Raw genomic sequence first — 27,137 nt, forward strand, 5'->3', positions numbered from 1 at the left:
GGCCGTACAGAGTTAATGACCCAATTTTAAAGCATGTGCTGCAAACTCCCACATTGTACTTGATTGGCATCCCATCCACCAATTTCAACATTCACGCCCTCCACTACAGATGCACAAGAGCAGTGTGCACCACCTACAATATGCACTGCAGCAGCTCAACAAGGCAATTTCAACAGCACCTTCCAAATCCCTACCACGTAGAAGGACAACCTCTACCACCTAGAAGGACAACGACAGTAGAATCAGGGAACACCAACACCTGGAAGTTCTCCAAGTCGTACACCATGCTGACTTGGACCTATATCCTTGCTCTTTCACTGTCTCTGGGTCAAAGTTCTGGAACTCTCTCCCTCACAGCTCTGTGGTTGTACCTACGCAGCATGGCACACTACCACCTTCTCAAGGGCAATTAGAGATGAGCAACAAATACTGGCCTCGCATTTAATGTAACATCCCCACTAACACTTGGGAATCGCTTGGCTTAGAGCGCACAAGCTGGAGAAAAGGCATCTGCGAAGGCGCCAATCACTTTTGAGTGTCGTAGGGTGGAGCATGCGGAGGCCAAGCGTAAACAGCGGAAGGAGAGCACAGAATCTGGAGCGTCCCCTTTACCCACCTCAGAAAGTACCACCTGCCAAACCTGTGGCAGAGTCTGCGGATCCAGGATCGGACTTTTCAGCCACTGCAGAACCCACTTCCCCTGAGTGGAAGCAAACATTCTTGATGCTGAGATGCTGCCCAAGACTGGTCTAGCCAGCGAAGTCCACATCTGTGAACGAATCATAAATAAAACATAGCTGTTCCTGAACAGAAGAACAAATACAGGGTTCTCTACATATTCTCAAGATCCTGTTCTTTTAAAGAAACATGTATTCTAGCTTACTATGAGCAGTGCATGTAAATGTGTTGGAAGCGTTCAGAGGGGGTTTACTGGACTAATGCCCAGAATGGGCAAGTTGTCGAGTGAGGAAAGGTTGGACAGGCGAGGCTTGCATCTCCTGGACTTTAGAAGCGCAAGAGGCAACTTCATTGAAACATACAAGATCCTGAGGGGTCTTCACAGGGTAGATGCGCAGAGGATATTTCCTCTTGTGGGAGAATCTAGAACCATGGGTCACTGTTTAAAATTATGGGGTAGCCCATTTGCAATGGAGATGAAAAAACTTTCTCCCCAAGGATTTTTAAGTCTTTGAAACTATCCCTGAAAAGGAGGTGGAAGCAGAGTCTTTGAATATTTTTAAGGAAAAAGTGGATAGATTTGGAAGAAACAAGGCGGTGAAAGCTAATTGGGGGTAGGTGGGTCGCAGATTTGAGGTTACTATCTGATCAACCATGATCTTGTTCAATGGCAAAGCAGGCTTGAGGGTGTGAATGACCTACTCTTGCTCCTTGTTCTTCTGTTTACACAGTGAGTGAGAATGACCTGGAACTTGCAGCTTGTGAGGGTGATGAAAGCGGAAATTGGATGAGCGCTTGTGGGAAATAAACCTGCAGGCTACTGGGATAGGGGGGGGGGAAATAAATGGAACGGATTGTTCTCAAGATGGCCAACATGGGCCAAATGGTCACCTTTTGTGCCACACATTACTCTATTGGATAAACAAACCATAATGTGTTGTGTATTAGGTTTACCATTTTGTTAGATTTTCTTTCAAAGATGCCATGGGACCAGCTGAAAAAGTCTGATGAATGCATCTTGCTGTACTATTGCTTTATCACCACAGCTACTGAATTGTTTGCATAGCTAAAATGTTTAAAACTGTGAGACGCTTCAATATTGGATCAGTTGCAGTATCCTACAACTGGATGAGTATTCCTCATAAGTGTGAAAATAGATCAGTCCCCTGGGCCGGATGGAAGTGTGAAAATAGTTAAGTCCCCTGGGCCGGATGGAATTTATCCTAGGATTCTCTGGAAAGCTAGGGAGGAGATTGCTGAGCCTTTGGCTTTGATCTTTAAGTCATCTTTGTCTACAGGAATAGTGCCAGAAGACTGGAGGATAGCAAATGTTGTCCCCTTGTTCAAGAAGGGGAGTAGAGACCACCCCGGTAACTATAGACCAGTGAGCCTTACTTCTGTTGTGGGCAAAGTCTTGGAAAGGTTTATAAGAGATAGGATGTATAATCATCTGGAAAGGAATAATTTGATTAGAGATAGTCAACACGGTTTTGTGAAGGGTAGGTCGTGCCTCACAAACCTTATTGAGTTCTTTGAAAAGGTGACCAAACAGGTGGATGAGGGTAAAGCAGTTGATGTGGTGTATATGGATTTCGGTAAAGCGTTTGATAAGGTTCCCCACGGTAGGCTACTGCACAAAATACGGAGGCATGTGATTCAGGGTGATTTAGCAGTTTGGATCAGAAATTGGCTAGCTGGAAGAAGACAAAGGGTGGTGGTTGATGGGAAATGTTCAGCCTGGAGTCCAGTTACTAGTGGTGCACCACAAGGATCTGTTATTTTTATAAATGATCAGGAGGAGGGCGTAGAAGGATGGGTGCGTAAATTTGCAGATGACACGAAAGTCGGTGGAGTTGGGGACAGTGCGGAAAGCTGTTACAAGTTACAGAGGGACATAGATAAGCTGCAGAGCTGGGCTGAGAGGTGGCAAATGGAGTTTAATGCAGAAAAGTGTGAGGTGATTCATTTTGGAAGGAATAACAGGAAGACAGAGTAGTGGGCTAATGGTAAGATTCTTGGTAGTGTGGATGAGCAGGGAGATCTTGGTGTCCATGTACATAGATCCCTGAAAGTTCCCACCCAGGTTGAGAGGGTTGTTAAGAAGGCGTACGGTGTGTTAGCTTTTATTGGTAGAGGGATTGAGTTTCGGAGCCATGAGGTCATGTTGCAGCTGTACAAAACTCTGGTGCAGCCGCATTTGGAGTATTGCGTGCAATTTTGGTCGCCGCATTATAGGAAGGATGTGGAAGCATTGGAAAGGGTGCAGAGAAGATTTACCAGAATGTTGCCTGGTATGGAGGGAAGATCTTAGGAGGAAAGGCTGAGGGACTTGAGGCTGTTTTCGTTAGAGAGAAGAAGGTTAAGAGGTGACTTAATTGAGGCATACAAGATGATCAGAGGATTGGATATGGTGGACAGTGAGAGCCTTTTTCCTCGGATGGTGATATCTAGCACGAGGGGACATAGCTTTAAATTGAGGGGAGATAGATATAGGACAGATGTCAGAGGTAGGTTCTTTACTCCGAGAGTAGTAAGGGCATGGAATGCCCTGCCTGCAACAGTAGTGGACTCGCCAACATTAAGGGCATTCAAATGGTCATTGGATAGACATATGGACGATAAGGGAATAGTCGAGATGGGCTTTAGAGTGGTTTCACAGGTCGGCGCAACATCGAGGGCCGAAGGGCCTGTACTGCGCTGTAATGTTCTATGTTCCTCCTGCCAGCATTGTACGTTTAAATTGGTGTTGCCATTGGCTGTGCATTGGAAGCTGGCAGCACTGGCACTGGAAAGCAGCTTTAGAAAAAAACAAATCAAAATTTTATTTTGTATTGAAAAGGTGTGTGTCTTTGCTTTTTAACACTGGTTCTTTGATAGACTAGATGTCATGATGCAAGTATGATATGGAGATGCCGGCGTTGGACTGGGGTGGGCACAGTAAGAAGTCTTAGAACACCAGGTTAAAGTCCAACAGGTTTGTTTCGAATCACTAGCTTTCACTCACCTGATGAAGGAGCTGTGCTCCGAAAGTTAGTGATTCGAAACCAGTTGGACTTTAATCTGGTGTTGTAAAACTTCTTATGATGTAAGTAATTCATGAACTGAAAACAGAATAACACTGAGTTGGAATTTCAAAATAAAAACAAAGTGCTGGGAGGAAAATCAGTTCAGGCAGAAACTGTATCGAGCGGGATATAGAGTTGACATTTCACTCTGAACCGTTCATCAGAACTGGAAATAATTTGAGATATTATGTGTTTTGAGCAAAGGGTGTGTCGGGAAAAGACAAAAGTAAGGATGTGATAGGGTGAAAGTCAGGAGAGATTAACTGACAGAAGTCTTCCAGGGTCAGTGGTGATGGAGCAAGAAAAGAAACAAACAATGTCCCTAGAGCACGTAATAACTGAAATAAAACAAGCAAAGAAAAGGAAACCAAGTAAGGACTAAGAGTTTACAGTCAGAAATTGTTGAACTCAACGTTGAGTCTAGAAGTCTGCCAAATAACTAACTGAAAGATGAGGTGCTGTCCCCGAAGCTTGCGTTGAGCTTCACCAGAACAGTGAAGCAGGCCAAGGAAAGAGATGTCAGCGTGAGAGCAAGCCGTCCGCACAATTAAAATGACAGGTGTTCTACAAAGTGGTCATCCGACCTGGAGTTTGTCTCCCCAGTATAAAGGTGACCACATTGTGAATAGTGAATACAGTAAATACAATTGAAAGAAGTACATGTAAATCACATCTGGAAGGAATATTTGGGGCCTTGGACGGTGTGGAGAGAAAAGGTAAAAGGGCAGTTTGCATGCGAAAGTGCCATGGAAAGGGAATGTTATGGGTAACCTGAGAAGTCAACCATGGTATCACAGAGCGGACAGTCCCATTGGAATGCTGGAAGGGAAGGGGAAGATGGGTTTGCTGAAGGCGGCGGAAAATTATTCCTTGAATGCGGAGGTTGGTGGGATGGAAGGTGAGAACAGAGAAACCCCTCGTGGCGGACCATGACCATACGCTACCTTTTTATAAAATATATGTACTTTTGCTCATTGTAAATTTTAAAACGGGACGTTGGCTGAACACAGTCCTTAAAATGGCAGAACCTATGTCTGTCTGTGACCCCAGAAATAAAATGAGTCATTTTGCAGTTTTGGGATAACATGCACCTCGTTCTCTCTGAGGAGCCACTCATGCAGAACGTAACTTCAAAGAGAGCTATAAAAGGCCAATTGCATTTGATAACCCAGCTGACCAGCAGGAGACAGACTGTCTGCAAACACAAAAGACCCCTCAACCATTCCATTCAAACCATATTGGCTGGGACGCTTAGCAGTCTTTGAGACATAGTCAAATTGCAGGTGACTCGTGTACATCATTTGCTGAAGACCTGGTGGAGAGGTGAGGGTCATGTGACCTGGACCTCTGGCTTGTTGAACAAGTTCATATTGCCTTGCTAAGCTGAATAGCTCAGTCTGCTCATTAAACATCTGACAGAAAGGAACTCTATCTAGGTTGAGCATTTTGACACTGTTTCTGTTGTGGAGGTGCTGGCGTTGGACTGGGGTGGACACAGTAAGAAGTCTTACAACACCAGGTTAAAGTCCAACAGGTTTGTTTGGAATAGGTTTAAGGTGAGAAGAGAGGGATATAAAAGAGACCAGAGAGGAAATTTCTTCACACAGAGGGTGGTGAGCACCTGGAACGGCAGAGGTGGAGGCATGTACAATTTTGTCCTTTGAAAAGCAGTTTGACAGTTACATGGGCAGGGTGGGTATAGAGGGATATGGGCCAAATCCAGCTAAATAGGACTAGCTTTGTGATAGAAACTGGGTGGCATGGACTACCTGTAAACATCTATGACTAGCTTTCGGAGCGCAGCCTCTTCATCACATGACTCACCCGATGAAGGAGCTGTGCTCCGAAAGCTAGTGATTCCAACCAAACTTGTTGGACTTTCACCTGCTGTTGTAAGACTTATTACTGTTTCTGTTGGAAGTTCTGTGCTATCGCCTACTAGAATGATTAATCTCTGCATGATTATCTCATCTTGCAAAGTCAAGACAACCAGTAAAGTGAATTCTACAACATAGGTTTTTAGCCTGCCGAGCTCCATGAAAGAATAGCTAATTAGACTTTGATTCTGGACCCTGTCAGTTACAGTGGGGGGGAAATCTTCGATTAAGGGAAAATTACATCTCCGAAGTGCTGTTGTGGAAGACTGCATCATTAGAATAGATACAACGGAGACAGAGGAACTAGGAGAACAGGATGGAGTCCTTGGTGCAGGGTGTGAGGATGTATAATCAAGGTAGCTATGGGAGATGGGGCTTACAATGAATATTAGATACTAGCCTATTACCTGGAATGTATATAGAGAAGTTAAGGAAGGGAAGAGTCGGACATGGACCATGTGAAGCCAAGTGAAGGGTGGAAATTCAACCTTTCCTGTCTTTCACCCTATCACTCTTCTAAATCGCTTATTGTCACAAGTAGGCTTCAAATGAAGTTACTGTGAAAAGCGCCAAGTGGCCACATTTCGGCACCTGTTCGGGGAGGCTGGTACGGGAATTGAACCGTGCTGCTGGCCTGCCTTGGTCTGTTTTTAAAGCCAGCTCTTTAGCCCTGTGCTAAACCCACCCCTTCTTTTATCATTGTTCCTCCTACCCCTTGTTCAAAACGTATTGCATCTCGAACTTTACCCAGTTCTGATGAAAGGTCACAGACATGGAAGATGGGGCTCAATCTTCCCAAAATGTTCCTGAGCGAGCGCGTTTTGCAGTGCTGAGAAACATGTGGATATTCAACGCGACTTGCTTTGCACAAGGGGTCTAAATGGTGAATGTGCGGCCACACTGTGCACAGCCTGTTTTGTTTTACAACAGGGAGCTCAAACGCCCACGCGGGCAACCCCAGCCCAATTGCTCGCAGTACCAGTGTGGCAGGCTGGCAGTGCCAGGGTGCCCAGGTCGCACCAGCAGTGCCAGGGCATCACCCTGCCCAAAGGGCCTGCTGGGGGCCTCCGATCCCCTGGGAGACCCCTACGAGTGCCGTTCCATCCGGTCCCCGTTTGTGGGAACAAGTATCAAACGACATTCGCCCGAGGTCCCCAAGGTGAAGGGATTGAATCCCAAAGCCTCCGGTATCTTGGGAATCTGCATATTAGAGTCAGGCTATTATATGGCATTATATGGCACAGAAAGAGACCATTAAACCTATTGAGTCCATGCCAGATCTCTGTACAGCAATCCAGTCAGCCCTATTCTGCCCCTCTATCCACGTAGCACTGCAGGTTTATTTACCTCCAATGACAATACAATGTTCTTTTAAAATTATCAATGGTCTCCACTCCTAGGTAGCGACTTCCCTATCATTATTATTTGTGACCCCGCCACGGGTAGGTAATGGCAGGAAGGGTTTTCAGGGTTTGGGGGAAAGGGCGGGGAGGTGGCTCCCAGCAGGCCCAGACCTGCCCACCCCTCTTCCTAATGCCAAGTCTTTCAATAAGGCACTGATTGCCTTTGAAGGAGGGAACCCCCAACCCACCACTATCTGATGACGGACAAACAGCTCACACAGGTTTACTTATTGTGTATGCCACGTGGCAAAAAGTCTGCCTGCAACAAGGTGAATATAAGTAGCTGCAGGATGAGGCGCTTACATAGTCATTAGTTGCCACCTAAGGGTGATGGACAGCGGTGTATGGGCAAGCAAACCACAGACATCCCCACCCTGGTCTACGTCGAGGTGGAGGCAGGAAGCTGGTGGGCGGCTGCCCTCCCTGCCTCCAACCACGCCACTAGAGCGGGTAAAGATTCCACCATTATTTCTGCCAAATATATACAATATCTTTAAAAGTCCCACTGTTTAAGGAGGCTAAATAAGTTTGCCTTATCCTGATGACTTATTGGATAAATAAGGGCAGCTGGTTTAGCTTAGTTGGCTGGATAGCTGGTTTGATGCAGAGCGTGGGTTCAATTCCTGTACCGGCTAAGGTTACTCATGAAGGTCCACCTTCTCAAGCTTCCCCCTTGCCTGAGGTGTGGTGATCCTCAGGTTAAATCACCACAAGTCAGCTCTCCTCCCCAAAGCGGAAAGCAGTCTATGGTCAACTGGGTCTATGGCGACTTTACCTATGAGATAAATGCACTGCCTGATCGTGTGGCACAGTTGCATTCTGCAGAGTTAGTCACTATCGGATGGGATAAAACATGATTGCATTCCTCCTTGATAGCCCTGCAGCGGGGAACAGCAGTTTTACTTATTGTACATGCCACGTGGCAAAACGTCTGCCTGCAACAAGGTGAATATAAGTAGCCGCAGGATGGGTAATCCTAGAAGTAAGAGATTACTGCAGTGCGTTTTATGTATGGGAAAGCATTGGGCTGCATTAATGTTAGTTTTGTTTAGAGTCACCTGTGTTCTTGAAGTTAATACAATTCAGTGCTATGTGACTGTTCCAGGAATTGAATTATTTCCTTTATATTTCACTCTGATTTAGGAGAGCTTAGAATTTTACCAGGAAAAAATGACCATTAGTTTCAAGGTGTGTTTTAATTGAAAACCTTACTAAATTCTAGACTGCTATTAAGAAGAAGCAGCCGTTCAAATCACCTTCTTGAGTACTCTATATACTGTGCTTGAGTAAGATTATACTATTTTCAAATTAAATTCTGCAAATCAAAACTTCAAAATAAACATAATGCCCTCGTCTTGAGAAATTTGAGGTGTTTCCTCTTCCCCGATCTGATGTGAATACTTAACTAAAAATATTAAAAAAACATTCTTTCTCATCTGACTACATTGCTGTGTAAAAGAAAAAGCACCTCGAATGGAAGCACATTCTATTTAACCTGTCATTGGTGCTACTTCCAACTACACACAATCTTCACATTAGAATTGCGTTTTCTAGGTATTTTGAAGATGACGATGAAGATGACAGTTCAGCAAACGTCGATTTGCCTTACATCCCTGCAGAAAATTCTCCAACCAGACAGCAGTTTGCTTCAAAGGGTGATGACTCTGAAGACAGTGAGGAAGATCCATTGGATGCATACATGGCAGAAGTGGAGGTGATGTTTGTGTTTTCCTTTTTTTTTGCCTCAGGATGAGAATTATTCAGTGTATTTAGAATGCATTTTAGGCACTAACTGTCAACATCTACCACAACACACAGCCCACAAACTCCTGTTTGCTGTTGCACCTTCTGGTTTACCGGATTGATTCTAACATTGGTTTCTACACTGGATTGGGAAGAGAGAACATAGACCATTGGGTGAACAGAGTCGGGAGAGTTCTTGGTTCTATGAACTTGCCTTCTACAAATGCCTAACTCGGTGTCAGACTTTTATCACACGGATTGTGGGTAATATTGGGATTTAGTCCATGAGACCCCAGAACAAATGTAGAGGATGTTGGGTGAACGGGTAACAGAAGCGCTCTGTCACGCGTTCATAAGATCCCTCTTTGGTTCCCTTACCGTCTGCCATTATTCTAATGTATCTAGTCTGTATTTGAAATATTTCCTCCTCATAGACCACCATTGCCCCATTTGGAACATAGAACATAGAAAAATACAGCACAGAACAGGCCCTTCGGCCCACGATGTTGTGCCGAACCTTTGTCCTAGATTAAGCATAGATTATCATAGAATTTACAGTGCAGAAGGAGGCCATTCGGTCCATCGAGTCTGCACCGGCTCTTGGAAAGAGCACCCTACCCAATGTCAATACCTCCACCCTATCCCCATAACCCAGTAACCCCACTCAACACTAAGGGCAATTTTGGACACTAAGGGCAGTATAGCATGGCCAATCCACCTAGCCTGCACATCTTCGGACTGTGGGAGGAAACCGGAGCACCCGGAGGAAACCCACGCACCCACGGGGAGGATGTGCAGACTCCGCACAGACAGTGACCCAAGCCGGAATCGAACCTGGGACCCTGGAGCTGTGAAGCAATTGTGCTATCCACAATGCTACCGTGCTGCCCTGAAGAACAAATAAATCTACACTATATCATTCTACCGTAATCCATGTACCTATCCAATAGCTGCTTGAAGGTCCCTAATATTTTCGACTCAACTACTTCCACAGGCAGTGCATTCAATGTCCCCACTAATCTCTGGGTAAAGAACCTACCTCTGACATCCCCCCCTATATCTTCCACCATTCACCTTAAATTTATGCCCCCTTGTAATGGTTTGTTCCACCTGGGGAAAAAGTCTCTGACTGTCTACTCTATTCCCCTGATCATCTTATAAACCTCTATCAAGTCGCCCCTTATCCTTCTCCATTCTAATGGGAAAAGGCCTAGCACCCTCAACCTTTCCTCGTAAGACCGACTCTCCATTCCAGGCAACATCCTGGTAAATCTCCTTTGCACCTTTTCCAAAGCTTCCACATCCTTCCTAAAATGAGGTGACCAGAACTGTACATAGTACTCCAAATGTGGCCGTACCAAGGTTTTGTACAGCTGCATCATCACCTCACGGCTCTTAAATTCAATCCCTCTGTTAATGAACGCTAGCACACCATAGGCCTTATTCACAGCTCTATCCACTTGAGTGGCAACTTTCAAAGATGTATGAACATAGACCCCAAGATCTCTCTGCTCCTCCACATTGCCAAGAACCCTACCGTTAACCCTGTATTCCGCATTCATATTTGTCCTTCCAAAATGGACAACCTCACTTTTCAGGGTTAAACTCCATCTGCCACTTCTCAGCCCAGCTCTGCATCCTATCTATGTCTGTTTGCAGCCGACAACAGCCCTCCTCACTATCCACAGCTCCATCAATCTTTGTATCGTCTGCAAATTTACTGACCCACCCTTCAACTCCCTCATCCAAGTTTTTAATGAAAATCACAAACAGCAGAGGACCCAGAACTGATCCCTGCGGTACACCACTGGTAACTGGAACCCAGGCTGAATATCTGCCATCCACCACCACTCTCTGACTTCTTTCGGTTAGCCAGTTCATTATCCAACTGGCCAAATTTCCCACTCTAGTGGGAAGCCTCCCATGGGAAACCTTATCAAATGCCTTGCAATCCGTCCTGCTTGTACAGGTCCCACCTTACCCAGAATGCGTTCCAATTATCCAAATACCTGAAGCCCTCCCTCCTACACCATTCCTGCAGCCACGTGTTCAACTGCACTCTCCCTATTCCTAGCCTCGCTATCACGTGGCACCGGCAACAAACCAGAGATGACAACTCTGTCTGTCCTGGCTTTTAACTTCCAGCCTAACTCCCTAAATTCGTTTATTACCTCCACACCCCTTTTCCTACCTACGTCGTTGGTACCAATGTGCACCACAACTTCTGGCTGCTCCCCCTCCCCCTTAAGGATCCTGAAGACACGATCCGAGACATCCCTGGCCCTGGCACCCAGATGCAACCTACCTTCCGGGAGTCTCGCTCGCGACCACAGAATCTCCTATCTATTCCCATAACCATTGAATCTCCTATTACTATTGCTTTTCTATTCTCCCCCCTTCCCTTCTGAGCCCAAGAGCCAGACTCAGTGCCAGCGTCCTGGCAGCAAGGACCTTCCCCGCTAGGTTATCCCCCCCAACAGCATCCAAAACGGTATACTTGTTTTGAAGGGGAACGGCCACGAGGGATCCTGTTTGTTTTCTTTCCCCTGACTGTAACCCAGCTAATCTTGTCCTGTACCTTGGGTGTGGTTACCTCCCTGTAACCCTTCTCTATAACCCCCTCTGCCTCCCGGATGATCGGAAGTTCATCCAGCTCCAGTTCCCTAACACGGTCTCTGAGGAGCTGGAGTTGGACGCACTTCCCACAGGTATAGTCAGCGGGGACGCCGGTGGTATTCCTCACCACCCACATCCTACAGGAGGAGCATGCAACTGGCCCAGCCTCCACCCCCTCTTCCCTTACAGAATATAGCTGCCCTGTGGACCAACTGGACCTCATTTTATCCTGGCTAGATCCTTTCTCATCCCATGGAGGCTAGCTCTATTCAAAAGTAGAAATTCTACTGATGAATATTTGAATTAAGAGCAGGAGTTGGTCAGTCGGCCCCTTGTGTCTGCTCCACCATTTAGTCAGATCATGGCTGATTTGATTGTAACTTCAACTCCACATTCCTGCCTACCCTCAATAACCTTCACCCCCTTGTTAATCAAGAATCTATGTCGCTCTGCCTTAAAAATATTCAAAGATTCTGCATCCTCTGCCTTTTTAGGAAGAGAGTTCCAGAGACTCAATGCCCTCTGAGAGAAAACGTTTCTTTTCATCTCTGTCTAAGACCATAAGACATAGGAGTGGAAGTAAGGCCATTCGGCCCATCGAGTCCACTCCACCATTCAATCATGGCTGATTTCAACTCCATTTACCCGCTCTCTCTCCATAGCCCTTAATTCCTCGAGAAATCAAGAATTTATCAACTTCTGTCTTAAAGACACTCAACGTCCTGGCCTCCACCGCCCTCTGTGGCAATGAATTCCACAGACCCACCACTCTCTGGCTGAAGAAATTTCTCCTCATCTCTGTTCTAAAGTGACTCCCTTTTATTCTAAGGCTGTGCCCCCGGGTCCTAGTCTCCTCTGCTAATGGAAACAACTTCCCTACATCCACCCTATCTAAGCCAATCATTATCTTGTAAGTTTCTATTAGATCTCCCCTCAACCTCCTAAACTCCAATGAATATAATCCCAGGATCCTCAGACGTTCATCGTATGTTAGGCCTACCATTCCTGGGATCATCCGTGTGAATCTCCGCTGGACCCGCTCCAGTGCCAGTATGTCCTTCCTGAGGTGTGGGGCCCAAAATTGCTCACAGTATTCTAAATGGGGCCTAACTAATGCTTTATAAAGCTTCAGAAGTACATCCCTGCTTTTATATTCCAAGCCTCTTGAGATAAATGACAACATTGCATTTGCTTTCTTAATTACGGACTCAACCTGCAAGTTTACCTTTAGAGAATCCTGGACTAGGACTCCCAAGTCCCTTTGCACTTCAGCATTATGAATTTTGTCACCGTTTAGAAAATAGTCCATGCCTCTATTCTTTTTTCCAAAGTGCAAGACCTTGCACTTGCCCACGTTGAATTTCATCAGCCATTTCTTGGACCACTCTCCTAAACTGTCTAAATCTTTCTGCAGCCTCCCCACCTCCTCCATACTACCTGCCCCTCCACCTATCTTTGTATCATCGGCAAACTTAGCCAGAATGCCCCCAGTCCCGTCATCTAGATCGTTAATATATAAAGAGATTAAGTCTTAAATGGGCGATCCCTTATTTTCAAAAAGTGACCCCTAGTTTAGATTCTCTGACAAGAGGAAACATCCACAACCTCCCTGTCAATACCGCTCCGTATTCTAAAGGTTTTGATCAAGTTGCCTCTTACTATAAACTCCAGTGGATACAACTCTAACCCCTCCAACCTTTCCTTGTAAGTCAACTCGGCCATTCTCGTGTTAGTTTTGTCAACCTTCTCTGAACTGCTTCTAATGTATTTACTTATTTCCTTAAATAAGGAGACCAATACTCCAGATGTGTTCTCACCAGTGCTTTGTTTAACTGAAACATAACCTTTAGTAATTAATTCCTCTCACAATAAATGATAACATTCTATCAGCTTTCCTAATTACTTGTAACTGTATACGAACCTTTTGTAGTTCATGCTCTAGGATCCCTCTGCACCTCAGCTCTGCAATCTCTCACCATTTAGATAATGAGCTTTTTTATTCTTCCTACCAAATAGACAATTCCACATTTGTTCACTTTAGATTGCATTTTTACTCCAACACTTCAAACAGGTATTCGCACTCAATCCGGTCAAGTGCCTTCTCCATATCCATAGATATTATCACATCTGCTTCCTGATTCCTCAGGGACATCATCACCACATTTAATAACTTTCTAATATTAGACAATAGCTATCGCCCCTTCATGAACCCCGTTGGGTCCTCACCTATCACGTCCAGCACACAATCCTCCATGTGCGTTGCCAGCACCTTGGTTAACAACAGCGCATCTACATTCAAAAGTGATGTCTATCGTCGATACGATCCACATTCCTCTGGATCCTTATCCATATTTTGAATAAGCGAAATTGATGATTGTTTCAGCGTGTGCGGAAGCTCCCCCTTATTAACTGAATCATTAAACATTTCCACTAGGAGAGGCCCCAACTCTGTAGTTAACGTTTTATGAAATTTCGCTGGGAATCCATCCGGACCCAGGACCTTCCCAGTCTGCATCGACCAATACACTTCATCACCTCTTCCAGCCCAACTGGAGTGCCCAGCCCCTGGGCCTTATCCTCCTCCACCACCGGGAAATCCAAGCCATCCAATGCCCGAGTCTCCCCCCAGGGGCTCCGACCTGCACAGTCCTTGGTAGAAGGCCTCAAACACTCCATTCATCTAACCCGGCTCAGTGACCACCCTGCCCCCGAATCCCTTATCTGCCCAATCTCCCTCGCTGCTGCCTCAACTGGTGCGCAAGCAGCCTAGTGGCGTTCTCCCAATGCTCGTATAACGCCTGCATGCAAAAACATACCTCCCTCCCACTGAATATAATTTTCCCAGTCCAGGTAGCAGGTGAACCCATCAAAAATCCAAAGTCTTCAAACTTCCCTCAGTCCATGGTCCCTTAAAGAGCCTCCTCTGTCATATCGAAGTAGTACTCCTTTCCCCCTTGCGTGACCCACAGGTGAACAGGGTACGTCATCCCGAATCGTACCTTGTTGCCAAAAAGGGCGACCGTGGCTCTATTAAACCTGGCCATTCGCTTGGCCAGCTCTGCTCCCAAATCCTGGTAAATACGAACCGTATGGTGCATTCGTGTCTCCTTCGCCTACCTCAGGATCTTTTCCTTGTCTAAGTACTGATGTATCCTCACAATGATTGCTTGTGGCAATCACAGTATTGCTTGCACTCTCATCCAAACAAGCTGAAAGAACCTCAAACCTGTTGGACAATTGCAGAGGCTGACACTCCTGCCTTCTGGGTCCCCTTATCTACCTGAGCTGTAGTCACACCCTCCCGTCTCTTACCACATTCCAAACCCTAAGATCCTACCCTAAGGTGTGTGACCGCCTCCTGAAACAAAGCATCCAGCTAGCTCTCACCCTCTTTGATGTGTCACAGTATCCACAGCTCAGCATCCACCTCTGAAGCTCCTCAAGTCACAGACACTTGCTGCAGATGTGCTTTCCCTGGATAACACTGGTATCCATGAACTTTACATGCTGCAGCCTCGACACATTACCTGTCCTGTTATACCTAAGAGCTTTACTTAATTATTTTATTCAATTGTTTATTTTCTTTTACACATTGGAAAAATAGATTTTGACCACTTACCGGATATTCACCAGATACTCACCAACTCACTTCTTCCCTTGTAGTGGAGCAGACACCAATTCCTACAGGTTGAAAAAGTTAAATAACTTGAAGGATAACCTCCCTTCCCTTCTCACCAAACTTCCACACTCTGTTTTAAGTTCTACTCAGTAATTTAGATTTTTTTCTTGCTCTTCTCCATCACTAATCTAAATCTTTTTGCTATGCTGATCACTCTTACCAGTGTTTTTCCACATTTGGCCCACTTGTCCTGCCACATTGTACTCTACCAGGTTTAGAAATGCCTCCTTTCTAGTTGGATCAAGAACATTGTGGTCAAAGAAATTCTGAACACATTTCAGAAATTCCTCCCCCTCCTTTCCCTTTACTCTAATGTCTTCCTAATTGATTTTTGGATAATTAGATTCTTTACCCCACCCTCCCCAACACATACATCACCACTCTATAACTTTTACACATGACCTCTGTTCCCTAAGCTCAGATGGTGAGTTCCAATCAGGCAAAAAGAACACACCAACTAACGCTCATCGGGCCAAGTTTTTCAAAATAATGCATATTCCCAGAGCTTTCTCCACTCTGACTGAACCTCATGCACTGTGTGCTGGAGACAATTTAAAAATAAGTTTATCCTCACCTGGTCACCATATATTCTGAATGCTCAATACAAAATATTGGCCAAAGTTCTGACCTCTCAACTGGACACCAGACCATCATTTATAGACTAAATAATATAATGAATCAGATATATTGCATTGTGTGTATTCGGTGCAGGAAGGATTAAAAGACTGAGGGCACGATCTTCTGGCCACGCTGCGTCGGAAAGGTATCTCGCTGTGATGCAGCGTGGTGGGTGAAAGCCGGGAGACCCCGCACCTGTGATCCACCCGGCTCGCAACGCCTAGCAACGTTTAGCGAGATTGCTTTGAATCTCGCAAGGAGAATCCTGCCCACAATGGGCGCGATCACTTTTTGGCAAATCTGCATAGAATCATAGAATTTACAGTGCAGAAGGAGGCCATTAGGCCCATCGAGTCATCTCTGGCTCTTGGAAAGAGCACCCTACTTAAGCCCACACCTCCACCCTATCCCCGTAACTCAGCAACCCCATCTAACCTAAGGGCAATTTAGCATGGCCAATCCACCTAACCTACACATCTTTGGACTGTGGGAGAAAACCAGAGCACCTGAAGGAAACCCACGCAGACACAGGGAGAATGTGCACACAGAGAGTAACCCAAGCGGCAATCGAACCTGGAACCCTGGAGCTATAAAGCCATAGTGCAAACCACTATGCTATCGTGCTGCATATTAGAGCAAGGCCGTAAGCCTTACTATATGTGCAGATTTCCAAGGTACCGGAGGCTTTGGGATTCAATCCCTTCGCCTCGGACACCTCAGGCGAGCGCCATTCAGCACTGGTCCCCACAAACGGGGACCAGGCGGAACGGCACTCGTGGGAGTATCCAAGGGGATTGGAGGCCCCAGCTGCATACCTTTTGGGCAGGGTGGTGCCCTGGCACTGCTGGTGCCACCCTGGCACTGCCAATATGCCCAGGCGACACTGCCAGCTGGCCGGGTGCACTTCATTACCAAGGTGCCAAGCTGCCATTTTCTGCTTGCGTGCGATTGGGCCAGGATTGCCCATCGTAGGTGTTAGAGGGTTTGCGGGGGGGGGCGGTTGGGGGACCCTGCCAAGTTGCATTCGGGCTGGGGGTAAGTCGGATTTTATTTGTGGACCTCCGAGATCAGGGTGCCATTTAAAAATGGTGTCCCGATCTCTTGTTACAATGGCAGTTCCGGCGAACAGAGCTCCCAGTTGTAAAAAACGTGGCTATGTGCGGCCTCAGCCGCACGTTCGCCGTTTAGGCCCCTTATTCAACATGAATGCCGTTGGATAGCCACATATTTCTCGGCACTGCGTGTGCTGGGAAACATGCGGCGAAACACGCCCGCTAGGGGACTTCGTTCTTTTGGGCTGCACGGTAGCACAATGGTTCGCACTGTTTCTTTACAGCGCCAGGTTCCCAGGTTTGATTCCCGGCTTGGGTCACTGTCTATGCGGAGTCTGCACGTTCTCCCGATGTCTGCGTGTGTTTCATCCAGTGCTCCGGTTTCCTCCCACAAGTCCCCAAGGACGTGCTGTTGGGTGAATTGGACATTCTGAATTCTCCCTCTGTGTACCCGAGCAGATGCCGGAATGTGGCGACTAGGGGCTTTTCACGGTAACTTCATTGCAGTGTTAATGTAAGTCCACTTGTGACAATAAAGATTATTATTATTTGGGGAATATCGCGCCCTGAGTTAGTATGTGACTGCTGCAATCATATTTTAAAAGAATCCTGGTTTGAAAGGTTAGGAACCAGGGTGCAATTAGGGCATTTTAAAAAGCTTGGGCTAATGCAGTTTTGTTTGGGTTAAGAGGGATCCCTGTGGAGCTAATTAAATTTCATCTTGTTAAGATGATGTAGTTACAGGGTGGAGCTAAGGTATCAGGCATTTTGCGGAAAAGCTGGTCTGTGGAGTGTTGGATTAAGCTGTGAGCAGAAGTCAAGATTTTGCTCTCTCTGCAGTTCAGTTCAAAGATATGTCTGTAGACTAATTAGTAGTGTGGCTGAAAAGGTGAACAAAACAGCTGAAGCAGCTCTTGAAGACATACAGCTAGAGTTTTTGGATGGTTCTGACAGGAGTCAGATCTTTTCTTTAAAAGAAGTGTCAAAAGGTCTTTCTTTCTCTTCGTAAATTATCCAGACATCTCTTTAAACCGAAGTGCTCGTGGTATTTAAAGTGGATTGAGAGCTGAGATGGTTTATCTTGTTGTTTGAGTGAGAATATAGATAGCAGTTAAGGGTTGCTGTGCCACTGCATTGATTAACATTGTTTAAGGAGTGATTGTAAGTTATTTGCCTTGTGGGATCTTTAATATGTTTTAATACTGTGTTAGTAATAAAGTTTGTTTTAATATATCATATCCCTATTTGGTGAGAAATCACTCCGGGAGAGGGGTATCCTTTCCTCACAGGCGTACAAAATTAAAATACAATATTGGGGTTTCTGTCCAGTATCCTAGCCACTGTTGGGGCTGGCCTGGGATCGTAATAATTGTGTTTCACTGGGGTTAATGGGACATATCATTCCTCCATGATGTTTGCTGTAAAGGGCCACTGAACCTTTTGATCTGCAACAGCTCACCTTCTAATGATAGTCCATAACAGTTCTCATCGTTGGTCCCCTTCTGATTTGTTTGTGAACATGTTTTTCAGTTCTGCTCTTTAGATGTTAGTCCATTTGTTTCAATTTAGCACCTTGAAGCAGGAATAAAGAATGAAATCAGTCATAATAAAGTAGGACTTGAGCAAATGGATAGAAAACTTTATGGATGGCCAAAGTGTCAATAGCCTTGCAAGCAAGCAGGCCACATTGTGCTCACTTTCTCTGTGCAAAATTATGTGATCGCAGATGGAACACCACATCCAACCTCACCATTATCCTCTGGATAATGCAAATATGTGGAGATGTGAAAATTGGGGTAGGCATTGCTAAGTAGCTGCTAAAGTCACAAGAAGCACATCCACATGGAAAAGGTAGCAGGCAGTGACTCACATCCCTGGCACTGTAGCTACCGAAGGAGATGTGGGCGAGGTATATGGACAAAATAATTGGGTACAGCAGAATTTAAAGCAGGGATCTGCCAATTTTGTTCAAGCTGAATAAAATTCATGGATATACCAATCACAGTGCAGCACGCCATTCGTCAGAACTGCTCACTGACAGGAATATGATTTTTGTTGTGCATTCAAACCTTTTTTTTTGTAGGACCAAGCAGCAAAAGATATAAGAAGACTTGATGAAAAGGAAGTTGAGAAGAAAAATGCAAAGTAAGAACCATTTCTACTCTTTAATTTCTCACAAGCTCATTTGTAATTGCATTGTTATGGTAAGCTGTGCATTCTGATTCACCTATCAGTCCTAATGAATATGCCCTAGCCTTCGTTTTTGGAAAAAGTAAAACAAAGTAACATTTCCAACTCTCTTTTTTTCAGCCCAATCTGTTCCCATAAAATGGCCAAGCAATTGATATCTGGATAACCAAACAAAATTCTTCAGAAATATGTCTCATAGTTTTGGAAAATAAAAGAAAGGTTGAGGGAATCTTTTACTACATCTTAGAAAAAGGTGGTTTGAGGACACATGTGATCTGACTTGTGTTACCTTTGAAATTTTAAATAGTTTTCTCAAATTCCAAAAAAGAAACAAATAGTTTTCAAAGTGTTTTACCCAATGTGATTTCAAATAATGCATGGTATCCTTCCACCGAGAATCGTGAAAACTGAGGAAAGACACGGGTAGTAGTCAGCAGAGGGGTGCAGTTGTTCGTAGATCATCTTTGAAAAACCTTTTGAGAATACAACTGAGTTAATTGAGGTGAATTTAGTAGATTCAGTTAGCAGGGTCGACAGGCACATTTACTATTTCAATGGAGTCAGTGCAATATACTCTGATTCAGGCCTCCCCCAAGAAGCCAAGGTTCAAATCCAGTTTGAGGATCCGGGTAAGGCTTTGCAAACATACTAATGAAAAGCCTGTGAATCTATTTTACTCTGTAAACTGGGAAATACTTTCAGTAAAGTTCTTCCTGTTTTGTAGAGCGCCTGTTGGAGCACCTATAGGCTTCAAGTAAGATATGCAGACTGGTGGTAATACAGGGTGGCATGGTGAGTTTATATAAGTTTGTCACATGTTCCTTACCCTCAAGCTGCCCCAAAGGGAAAAGGTTAGCTCCAACTCGTAGGGCTGAAGGCAATCCATGAGCACAGATACATGATGTTGGTTAACAGAATTGTGACTCATGGAACAGGAGGGTCAGCATCAGCTTGGGTTTTAAAAGAGATGGCTTAAGGCAGAAAATCACTCCAAGTAAATGCTTGTTTTTCGAGACAGGAGGATGGTAGACTTATGCTCCCCAATGGTGAGTGCTATGTCTACGCTGTCTTGATATGTATGACTTAGATACATTAGAATACAGCGTAAAATTTTAAGATCTGTCTGGGATCATTTGGAGCCATGGCAAACAGGGATAATTCCTACTGGCTGCAACAAGAAGTGAATAGCCTAACTGAATATGCAGACAAGTAGCAGATAGAATTGAATATAGAGAAGTGTGAATTGATATAGTTTTTGCAGAAAGGAGAGAGAAACAATATAAACTTAACAGCATAGTTCTACAGTGTGTGCAGGAACGAGAAGCATGGGAATTTATGTGCATTGATCACTAAAGGTGGCAGAACATGTTGAGAGAGTACTTAATAAAGCATGTGAAACTTTACACTCCACAGAGACAAGTATGAGTGCATGCTCTGGTTGGACCGTAACTGGGGTATTACGTCCAATTCTGGTCACCACACTTTCGGAAGGATATGATGTCCTTGGTGCGTGCTGAGCAGGTTTACCCTAATGTTCAGGGGATGCGGGCCTTTAGCATTAGATTGGAGAAGCTGGGTATGTTCTCTTTGGATGGAGGTGCATATACTTTATATAAACAAGGTTCAGGGAAGGTAGACAAAGAAAAGCTGTTCCCATTATATGATTTACAAGGACATGATTTTACAAAGACTCGGGGCACACTTAAGATTTTGGCCAAGAGATGTAGAGGACGACCTTTTTTACACAGCGAGTGGTAAAGACCTGGACCCCATTGCAGAAGGTGGTGGATGTGGAGACGATAAATGAAGGAAATTAGATCAGCACTATGGGGATAGAGCAGGGGAAATAGACTGACTGATTTGCTCTACAGAGAGCTGACGTGCACACGATGGTCAGAATGGCCTCCTTCATGGCCATAAATTTTCTCATCCTCCATAATATGCAAAAAAGAATACTGTAGAATGTCAGCAAAGTGAAATAAAAATAGATTTCCTGAGGCATTTAAACATAAGATGAGTTCCAATTGGTTTGGTTTCATTATTGAACACACACTGACATAACTTACAGAAAAGCTACTCAGGATGTAATTGTTAGTAAATGTTGTCCAGTGTGGGATGAAGGATATTAATGTTTTCACAAAAGTTTTAAAACGCATGTTTTTGCAGCATTAGGATGCTTGCCACTTTGCACATTCAGCTGCTCTACTTCTATGGCGAGGGAAGGAGCATTTTAATATTGTAAATTCGAGAGATGTGGGTACATGAATAATTCAGAGTGAGCCCCTTCTAACAAGATTAGTGTGATTGATTGGAGGAAGGAATGTTCAAGCTAGGTTAAATTTGCATATTGCACTGGTATCGATTTTTTATCTCTCTGGCACTTGGGTTTAAATCCTGGACTGGCTAGTTGGGTAAACGTGCCCGCCCATCTGTCAAATGCAAGGTTTCTGTAATGAACTATGCTCAAGCAGTCTTGACTCAGAACCGAGTGAGCAACAGCACAGAGAACAAGCTGTTAAATGTGGTCCTCGGGTTGAGCTCCATTAAAATCCATCTCCAGCTCTGATTTGGAAATGAAGTCTGGAGAGAACGTAAATGATTTATTAATAGGGGTATAGCGTACAAGAACAAGGAAGTTACGTTAAATTTGTGTGAATCACTGGAGTTTGGGTTCAGCTGGAATATTGCACCCAATAGACTCGAGAACAGAAAACAGTGAGTCATGTTAATGGTTGTTTTTTTAAACTGGAGAATGGTAGATAGCTGTGTTTCCCCAAGCATCAATGCTAGGACCACTGCTTTTTATTAATTGACTTGTATATTGAATACAGAGTAAAGTTTTAAAATATAGAGTAAAGTTTTAAAATTATTGATGGTACAAACTTGGAGATGTAGCAGACAGTGTGGATGGTACCAACTGACTGTATAACAAATGCAGAATTTTAGATATGTTGCATTATAAATATTTGGAAATTTAAGGGTTAAAAGCTTGGGGTTAGTGTGTGTTTGATTGCAGTAGTTATGTTTTTGAAAAGAATCTTGTTTTGCAAGACCAGAAAGCTTTTAGGTGCCAGAAATGAAGTTGACCAGAGTAAAAGCAGCCTGGGCTAATGCAATGTTGTTTGGCTAGGGAGAGTTCCTGAGGAGTTAATTTGTTTTCAGCTTGGGGAGATGATATAATTTCTGTATGGAACTAAGGTATTTGCACATTTTGAGAAGGTTTTTTGAGTTGCGTTCTGATCTGACGACTTTAGACATCAGTATCTCACAGTAGGATAGTCTTAAAAAAAGGAGTAATAGTATTTAAAGCAAAGCAGACTTACCTGAGGATAAGAGGAAAGCTGAAATAGACCAGTTGAAACAGCTTTTCAAAGACATCCAGCCAGAATCTGCAGGAATTCTAACAGTCATTGGGATGTGCCATTGGGATGGATTGAGAGCTGTATGCTTTTTTTCCCCCCTTTCTTGTTGTTTAATTGGGATCAGAGATAGTAAGTAAGGGTATTGTATTTACTGTATTTAGTTGTATTGTTTAAAGGATAATTGTAAGCTATTTTCGGGTGTGATGTTAAAGAGAATGTTGTGTGAATAATAAAGTTTTGTTTTAAAATACCACATCCCTATTTTCCGTGCGATCATTCCTGGAGCGAAGTACCCTTTCCACACAGTCTTTCAAAATAAAATATTGGGGTTTTGGTCCAGTATCCGAGCCACTGTTGGGGTCTGGTCTGGGATCGTAATAGCTGTAAAAAGGACATAGTTGGCCAGTGGAATTTACAGACAGAATTTAATACAGAGAAGTGTGAGGTGATGCATTTTGACAGAAGGAATAAGGAGGGATAATCTAAATGTAATGGCACAGTTTTTAAGAATGTTCTGGGACTGAGATTTGAGGGTTTTTGTGGGTTGATCTTTGAAGGTGACAGGACATATTGAGAGACTGTTTAGCAAAGCATATCAGGTTGAGTACAAAAGCAAGAAAGATATGTTGCACCTTTTATAAAGCTCTGGTTAGACCATAATGAGAGTATTTAATCTCATTCTGGTCACTGCATTTCAGGAAGGATGTGAGGGTCTTAAGAGGGGGCGGGGTGCAGAGGAGATTTAACAGAATGGTTCCAAGGATGAGAGATCTGGAGTTATTATCCTTGGAGCAAAGAATATTGAGGGGTGATTTGAAAGCTGTACAAGTTCTGACAGGCTTAAATAGGGCAGACAAAGAAAAACTTCCCAATTCCCTATCTTGGGCAGAAGGCTAAGGCATATTGAAAAAGGGTAGCGAAAAGGCACTAAGATCAGTGCATCATTATTAGCACGCTTTATAAATTATAGCTAATATCCCCATAAACGTTTCTTTAATACGTGTGATGGTTTTTAACCATGCAGCAAGGGTAGTTGAGAATATCGATCTAATCTGTTCAGATTTATGACAATGCCACATAGTTTGAATATTGATGAGGTAGAAAACAAATCAGTTTAAATGTGTTCACTTAAAAGAAATAACATTGAAGCTGCTAAGAACTACGGCTGACTCACCATTAGCACTTCATAGTTGGATTTTTTGCAACTTGAGTGCAGTCATGTCATCCAAGAACATTTCTTTGGTATGCATCTAACGTTCACAGCAATAAATGCTATTCAGGTATGTTTTAAATTATGTAATACAATCAAATAAAATGTAGCCTGCTAGAATTACTTTGTAGAATATTGTTACTGTTTAATGTAATTAAAATGGATTTGTCCCTGAAGAAAGATACTGCACAGAAATGTCCATGTTATTGGAAAATCTGCTTAACAGAAGAATCATTTTGGCATTTGTATTTCCCTGATTTTAAAACAGGAGCAAAATGTGTAAAGATTTTCAAGAAACTAGGAACTTCTTGGTGTTTTCACACTGTGATCATTTCATGCTTTGCTGCATTCGTGCTGGGTCTGTTGAACACTTGTAGGGAGTTGGTTTTTCCCTTTGTTTTTGCAGGGGTATAAGGGATGACATTGAAGAGGAAGATGACCATGTGAGTTCTTGTGCTGTCTTTCTTGAATATACTGAAAAGATTGATATAATATTGAATGTATTGTTAAGTACATAATGCAGATTGTTGTGTATTCACTGTAGCCTTTGGTCTGGATCAATTCTTGGTATGTAGCCACATTTCCAAAAGGCGCTTAATTTCACTTTGTGTCTTGAGGTTTTTCCATAAGTCTGGCCCACATTATGGCAGTGACTTCTGCTTTCCTGCTCCATCTAGATTATTTTTGGAGGATTACTGCTCTGGAGCAGCAACATCTAGTTGCTAGTGGAGCTCCATATTTACAATCCTAGCAGTTACCTGTGGTTCAGATGGTTGTTACGGTGTCCTGTGACAACAGAGGTTGTCATTGGACCATCTCCCTCTGCCAGATGTTTTGATTGAATTTCCACTTATCAATGAAAGGACTTTCTTGACTTATGAAAAATGCTCAAAGTGTCAACTGAGAACCATATCAATGACTTGGTGCTAACTCTTGGCTGCAGTGTAAGAATTCTATGTGTGTAAAGTAACAGAAGATCTCTGTCATCTTATAATTCAGACCCGGGAAAAAGTTTTTTAAAACGTAGTTTTATTAATAATTTGTTTCTTCTTAGAAACCCCTACTATTTTCAAAGAGTAAAAAGAATCAGTGAGCTGACCTAAACTATACCCCTCATATCTTGAAGGGTTTCGTTAATGCAAGTTCTGCCCATGTGCTACTTCTTGGGCTTACTGAGTAAAAGGTAGATCATTCTGTTGATTACAGTTTCTGATTTACCTTCTGCTGATCTGTCTAACTGTGGGTGTAACCAGGTACAAGAGGTACAATTTTTGCTTTATTTTTCTAAGATTTTCTATTTTCTATTTTTTGTCACGGATCCTACAATATTTCTAATCAAAAGGAAAGGACAGCAGTGATAGTATTTCTTCCTGATTGACTATCATAGAGCAACTTCCCTCAGCTGCATGAATCAGTGCTTTCTCTACATAGCCATGTCTGATCTCACAAATACCAATTGGTGACTACAGAAATAAACAAATAGAATCATAGAATTTACAGTGCAGAAGAACAAAATAAAGAACAAAGAAAAGTACAGCACAGGAACAGGCCCTTCGGCCCTCCAAGCCCGTGCCGACCATGCTGCCCGACTAAACTGCAATCTTCTACACTTCCTGGGTTCGTATCCCTCTATTCTCATCCTATTCATGTATTTGTCAAGATGCCCCTTAAATGTCACGATCGTCCCTGCTTCCACCGCCTCCTCCGGTAGCGAGTTCCAGGCACCCACTACCCTCTGTGTAAAAAAACTTGCCTCGTACATCTACTCTAAACCTTGCCCCTCGCACCTTAAACCTATGCCCCCTAGTAATTGACCCCTCTACCCTGGGGAAAAGCCTCTGACTGTCCACTCTGTCTTTGCTCCTCATAATTTTGTAGACCTCTATCAGGTCGCCCCTCAACCTCCGTCGTTCCAGTGAGAACAAACCGAGTTTATTCAACCGCTCCTCATAGCTAATGCCCTCCATACCAGGCAATATTCTGGTAAATCTCTTCTGCACCCTCTCTAAAGCCTCCACATCCTTCCAAGAAGGAGGCCATTTGGCCCATCGAGTCTGCACCGGCATGAATGAGGTGAGTGCAGGAGGAAATTAGCATGTTAAAAAATTAGCACGACAAAATTTGGGGTTATGGGGCGAAAGGAAGAGGAGGCGGCGAAAAGGGAGGAAAAAAAGAGAGAGAAATCGTGCAGTGAAAGAAAGGCGGCAGGTGAGGTATAGAAAAGCAGAAGATTAAAGGAGTCTGCACGTTCTCCCGTGTCTGCGTGGGTTTCCTCCTGGTGCTCCGGTTTCCTCCCACAGTCCAAAGATGTGCGGGTTAGGTGGATTGGCCATGCTAAATTGCTTTTAGTGTCCAAAAAGGTTAAGTGGGAGTTACTGGGTTACAGGGATAGGGGAGAGACGTGGGCTTGAGTAGGGTGCTCTTTGGAAGGGCCGTGCAGACTCGATGGGCCGAATAGCCACCTTCTGCACTGTAAATTCTATGATAAAGTAAAAACAATTGGAAGAGGGAAATATTGCAGAAATAACAACAGACGCACTGAAGGCAGGGTGGGGAAGAGAAAGAGGAGAGTGAGCAAGAAACACAGAACTTATGGAGGGGATATGGGAGGGAATTTGATAGTTAGAGGGAAGAAGGGAGGGATGGAGAGGGACTGAGAGACAGACAGGGTGGAATGGGAATGGAGATTTATGACTGGGTGGGGTTTGACATGACAGGGAGGGAGCAGCAGAGTGGGAAGCTACATGGTGGCAGGGAGTAACAGTCTGGGACAAGAACAGAGGAAGCAATGAGATGGGGATGGACAGAGACTGGGCTGGATTTTCATAATACAGGCAGGTGACTGGAGTCACTAAATAACCCAGCTTGGCGTGCCTGCCTCGGGGAAAAAATGCTTTTAAAGGTGCGATCTTCATTCTGAGGGATGGGTGCATGCTGGAGTTGGGCCCACTGACTCCGAAAGCAGTTTGGCAGTGGCGACGGTGGCTGATCAATGCCAGGCCCACCTCATTTCTCAGTGAATTATTATTTAATATTAGGACCTTTAGCCCTCACCACGCCATGCCCCGACTAATGCCTTATCTGTGCCAACCCATGCCCCTCCACCCCGCCCCAATGGTCCATCATGCCATCCCATGCCATTTCACCTCATGACCTCCCTCAACCCATAGCCCCCCATGCCAACTTAGTGACAGCTCATGCTAAACTTCCCCCCAACCCCTTCGCCTTCCTTTGTCCTTCTATCCCCCAACTTACCCAATATTCATTATGTGCAGATCTTGGGAGCCATGCTGAGATTAAATGAGATACATTTCTGACTCTTTAAAAAAAACTTTCATTCATGAAAGCACATTCCATGCATTAAAATTCTCTCAAATGTTTAATTCTGTATAAAAATAAACATTTTTATTCATAACCCCAAATTAAAGACAGGTAATCCTTTAATATCCACTTAATAGCTGTCAATCAAACTGACCGCTACCTTCGCAGAGGCTGAGTGCCAACTCTTAGAAACTCCCCATGGACCATGACCCCATTACCAAACATCAAGTCATTGTTTCAGAACTGTCACTGATCTCAACGTCTCCGGAGATCTTCATTCCAGTTTCCTAGCTCATAGTCCCCCAACCTCGCACAGCCCGCTT

General features: G+C 44.1%; 1 protein-coding gene across 3 annotated transcripts in view; it reads left to right on the plus strand.

The window, feature by feature from the left end:
- The window catches only part of LOC140398326 (ATP-dependent RNA helicase DDX42-like), a 192,406-nt gene that overhangs the window by 50,851 nt on the left and 114,418 nt on the right, over positions 1-27,137 (plus strand). For 2 of the 3 annotated variants that reach the window (XM_072486893.1, XM_072486894.1), the window contains exons 3-5: positions 8,578-8,737; positions 18,815-18,876; positions 23,900-23,936. In XM_072486893.1, coding sequence (XP_072342994.1) covers positions 8,578-8,737; positions 18,815-18,876; positions 23,900-23,936 — 259 coding nt within the window. Of the gene's footprint in view, positions 1-8,577; positions 8,738-18,814; positions 18,877-23,899; positions 23,937-27,137 lie in introns of those variants that run through there. The other variant, XM_072486895.1, reaches the window with a different exon arrangement.

This window comes from Scyliorhinus torazame, chromosome 21 (genome assembly GCF_047496885.1).
Source record: "Scyliorhinus torazame isolate Kashiwa2021f chromosome 21, sScyTor2.1, whole genome shotgun sequence".
Taxonomy (NCBI): Eukaryota; Metazoa; Chordata; class Chondrichthyes; order Carcharhiniformes; family Scyliorhinidae; genus Scyliorhinus; species Scyliorhinus torazame.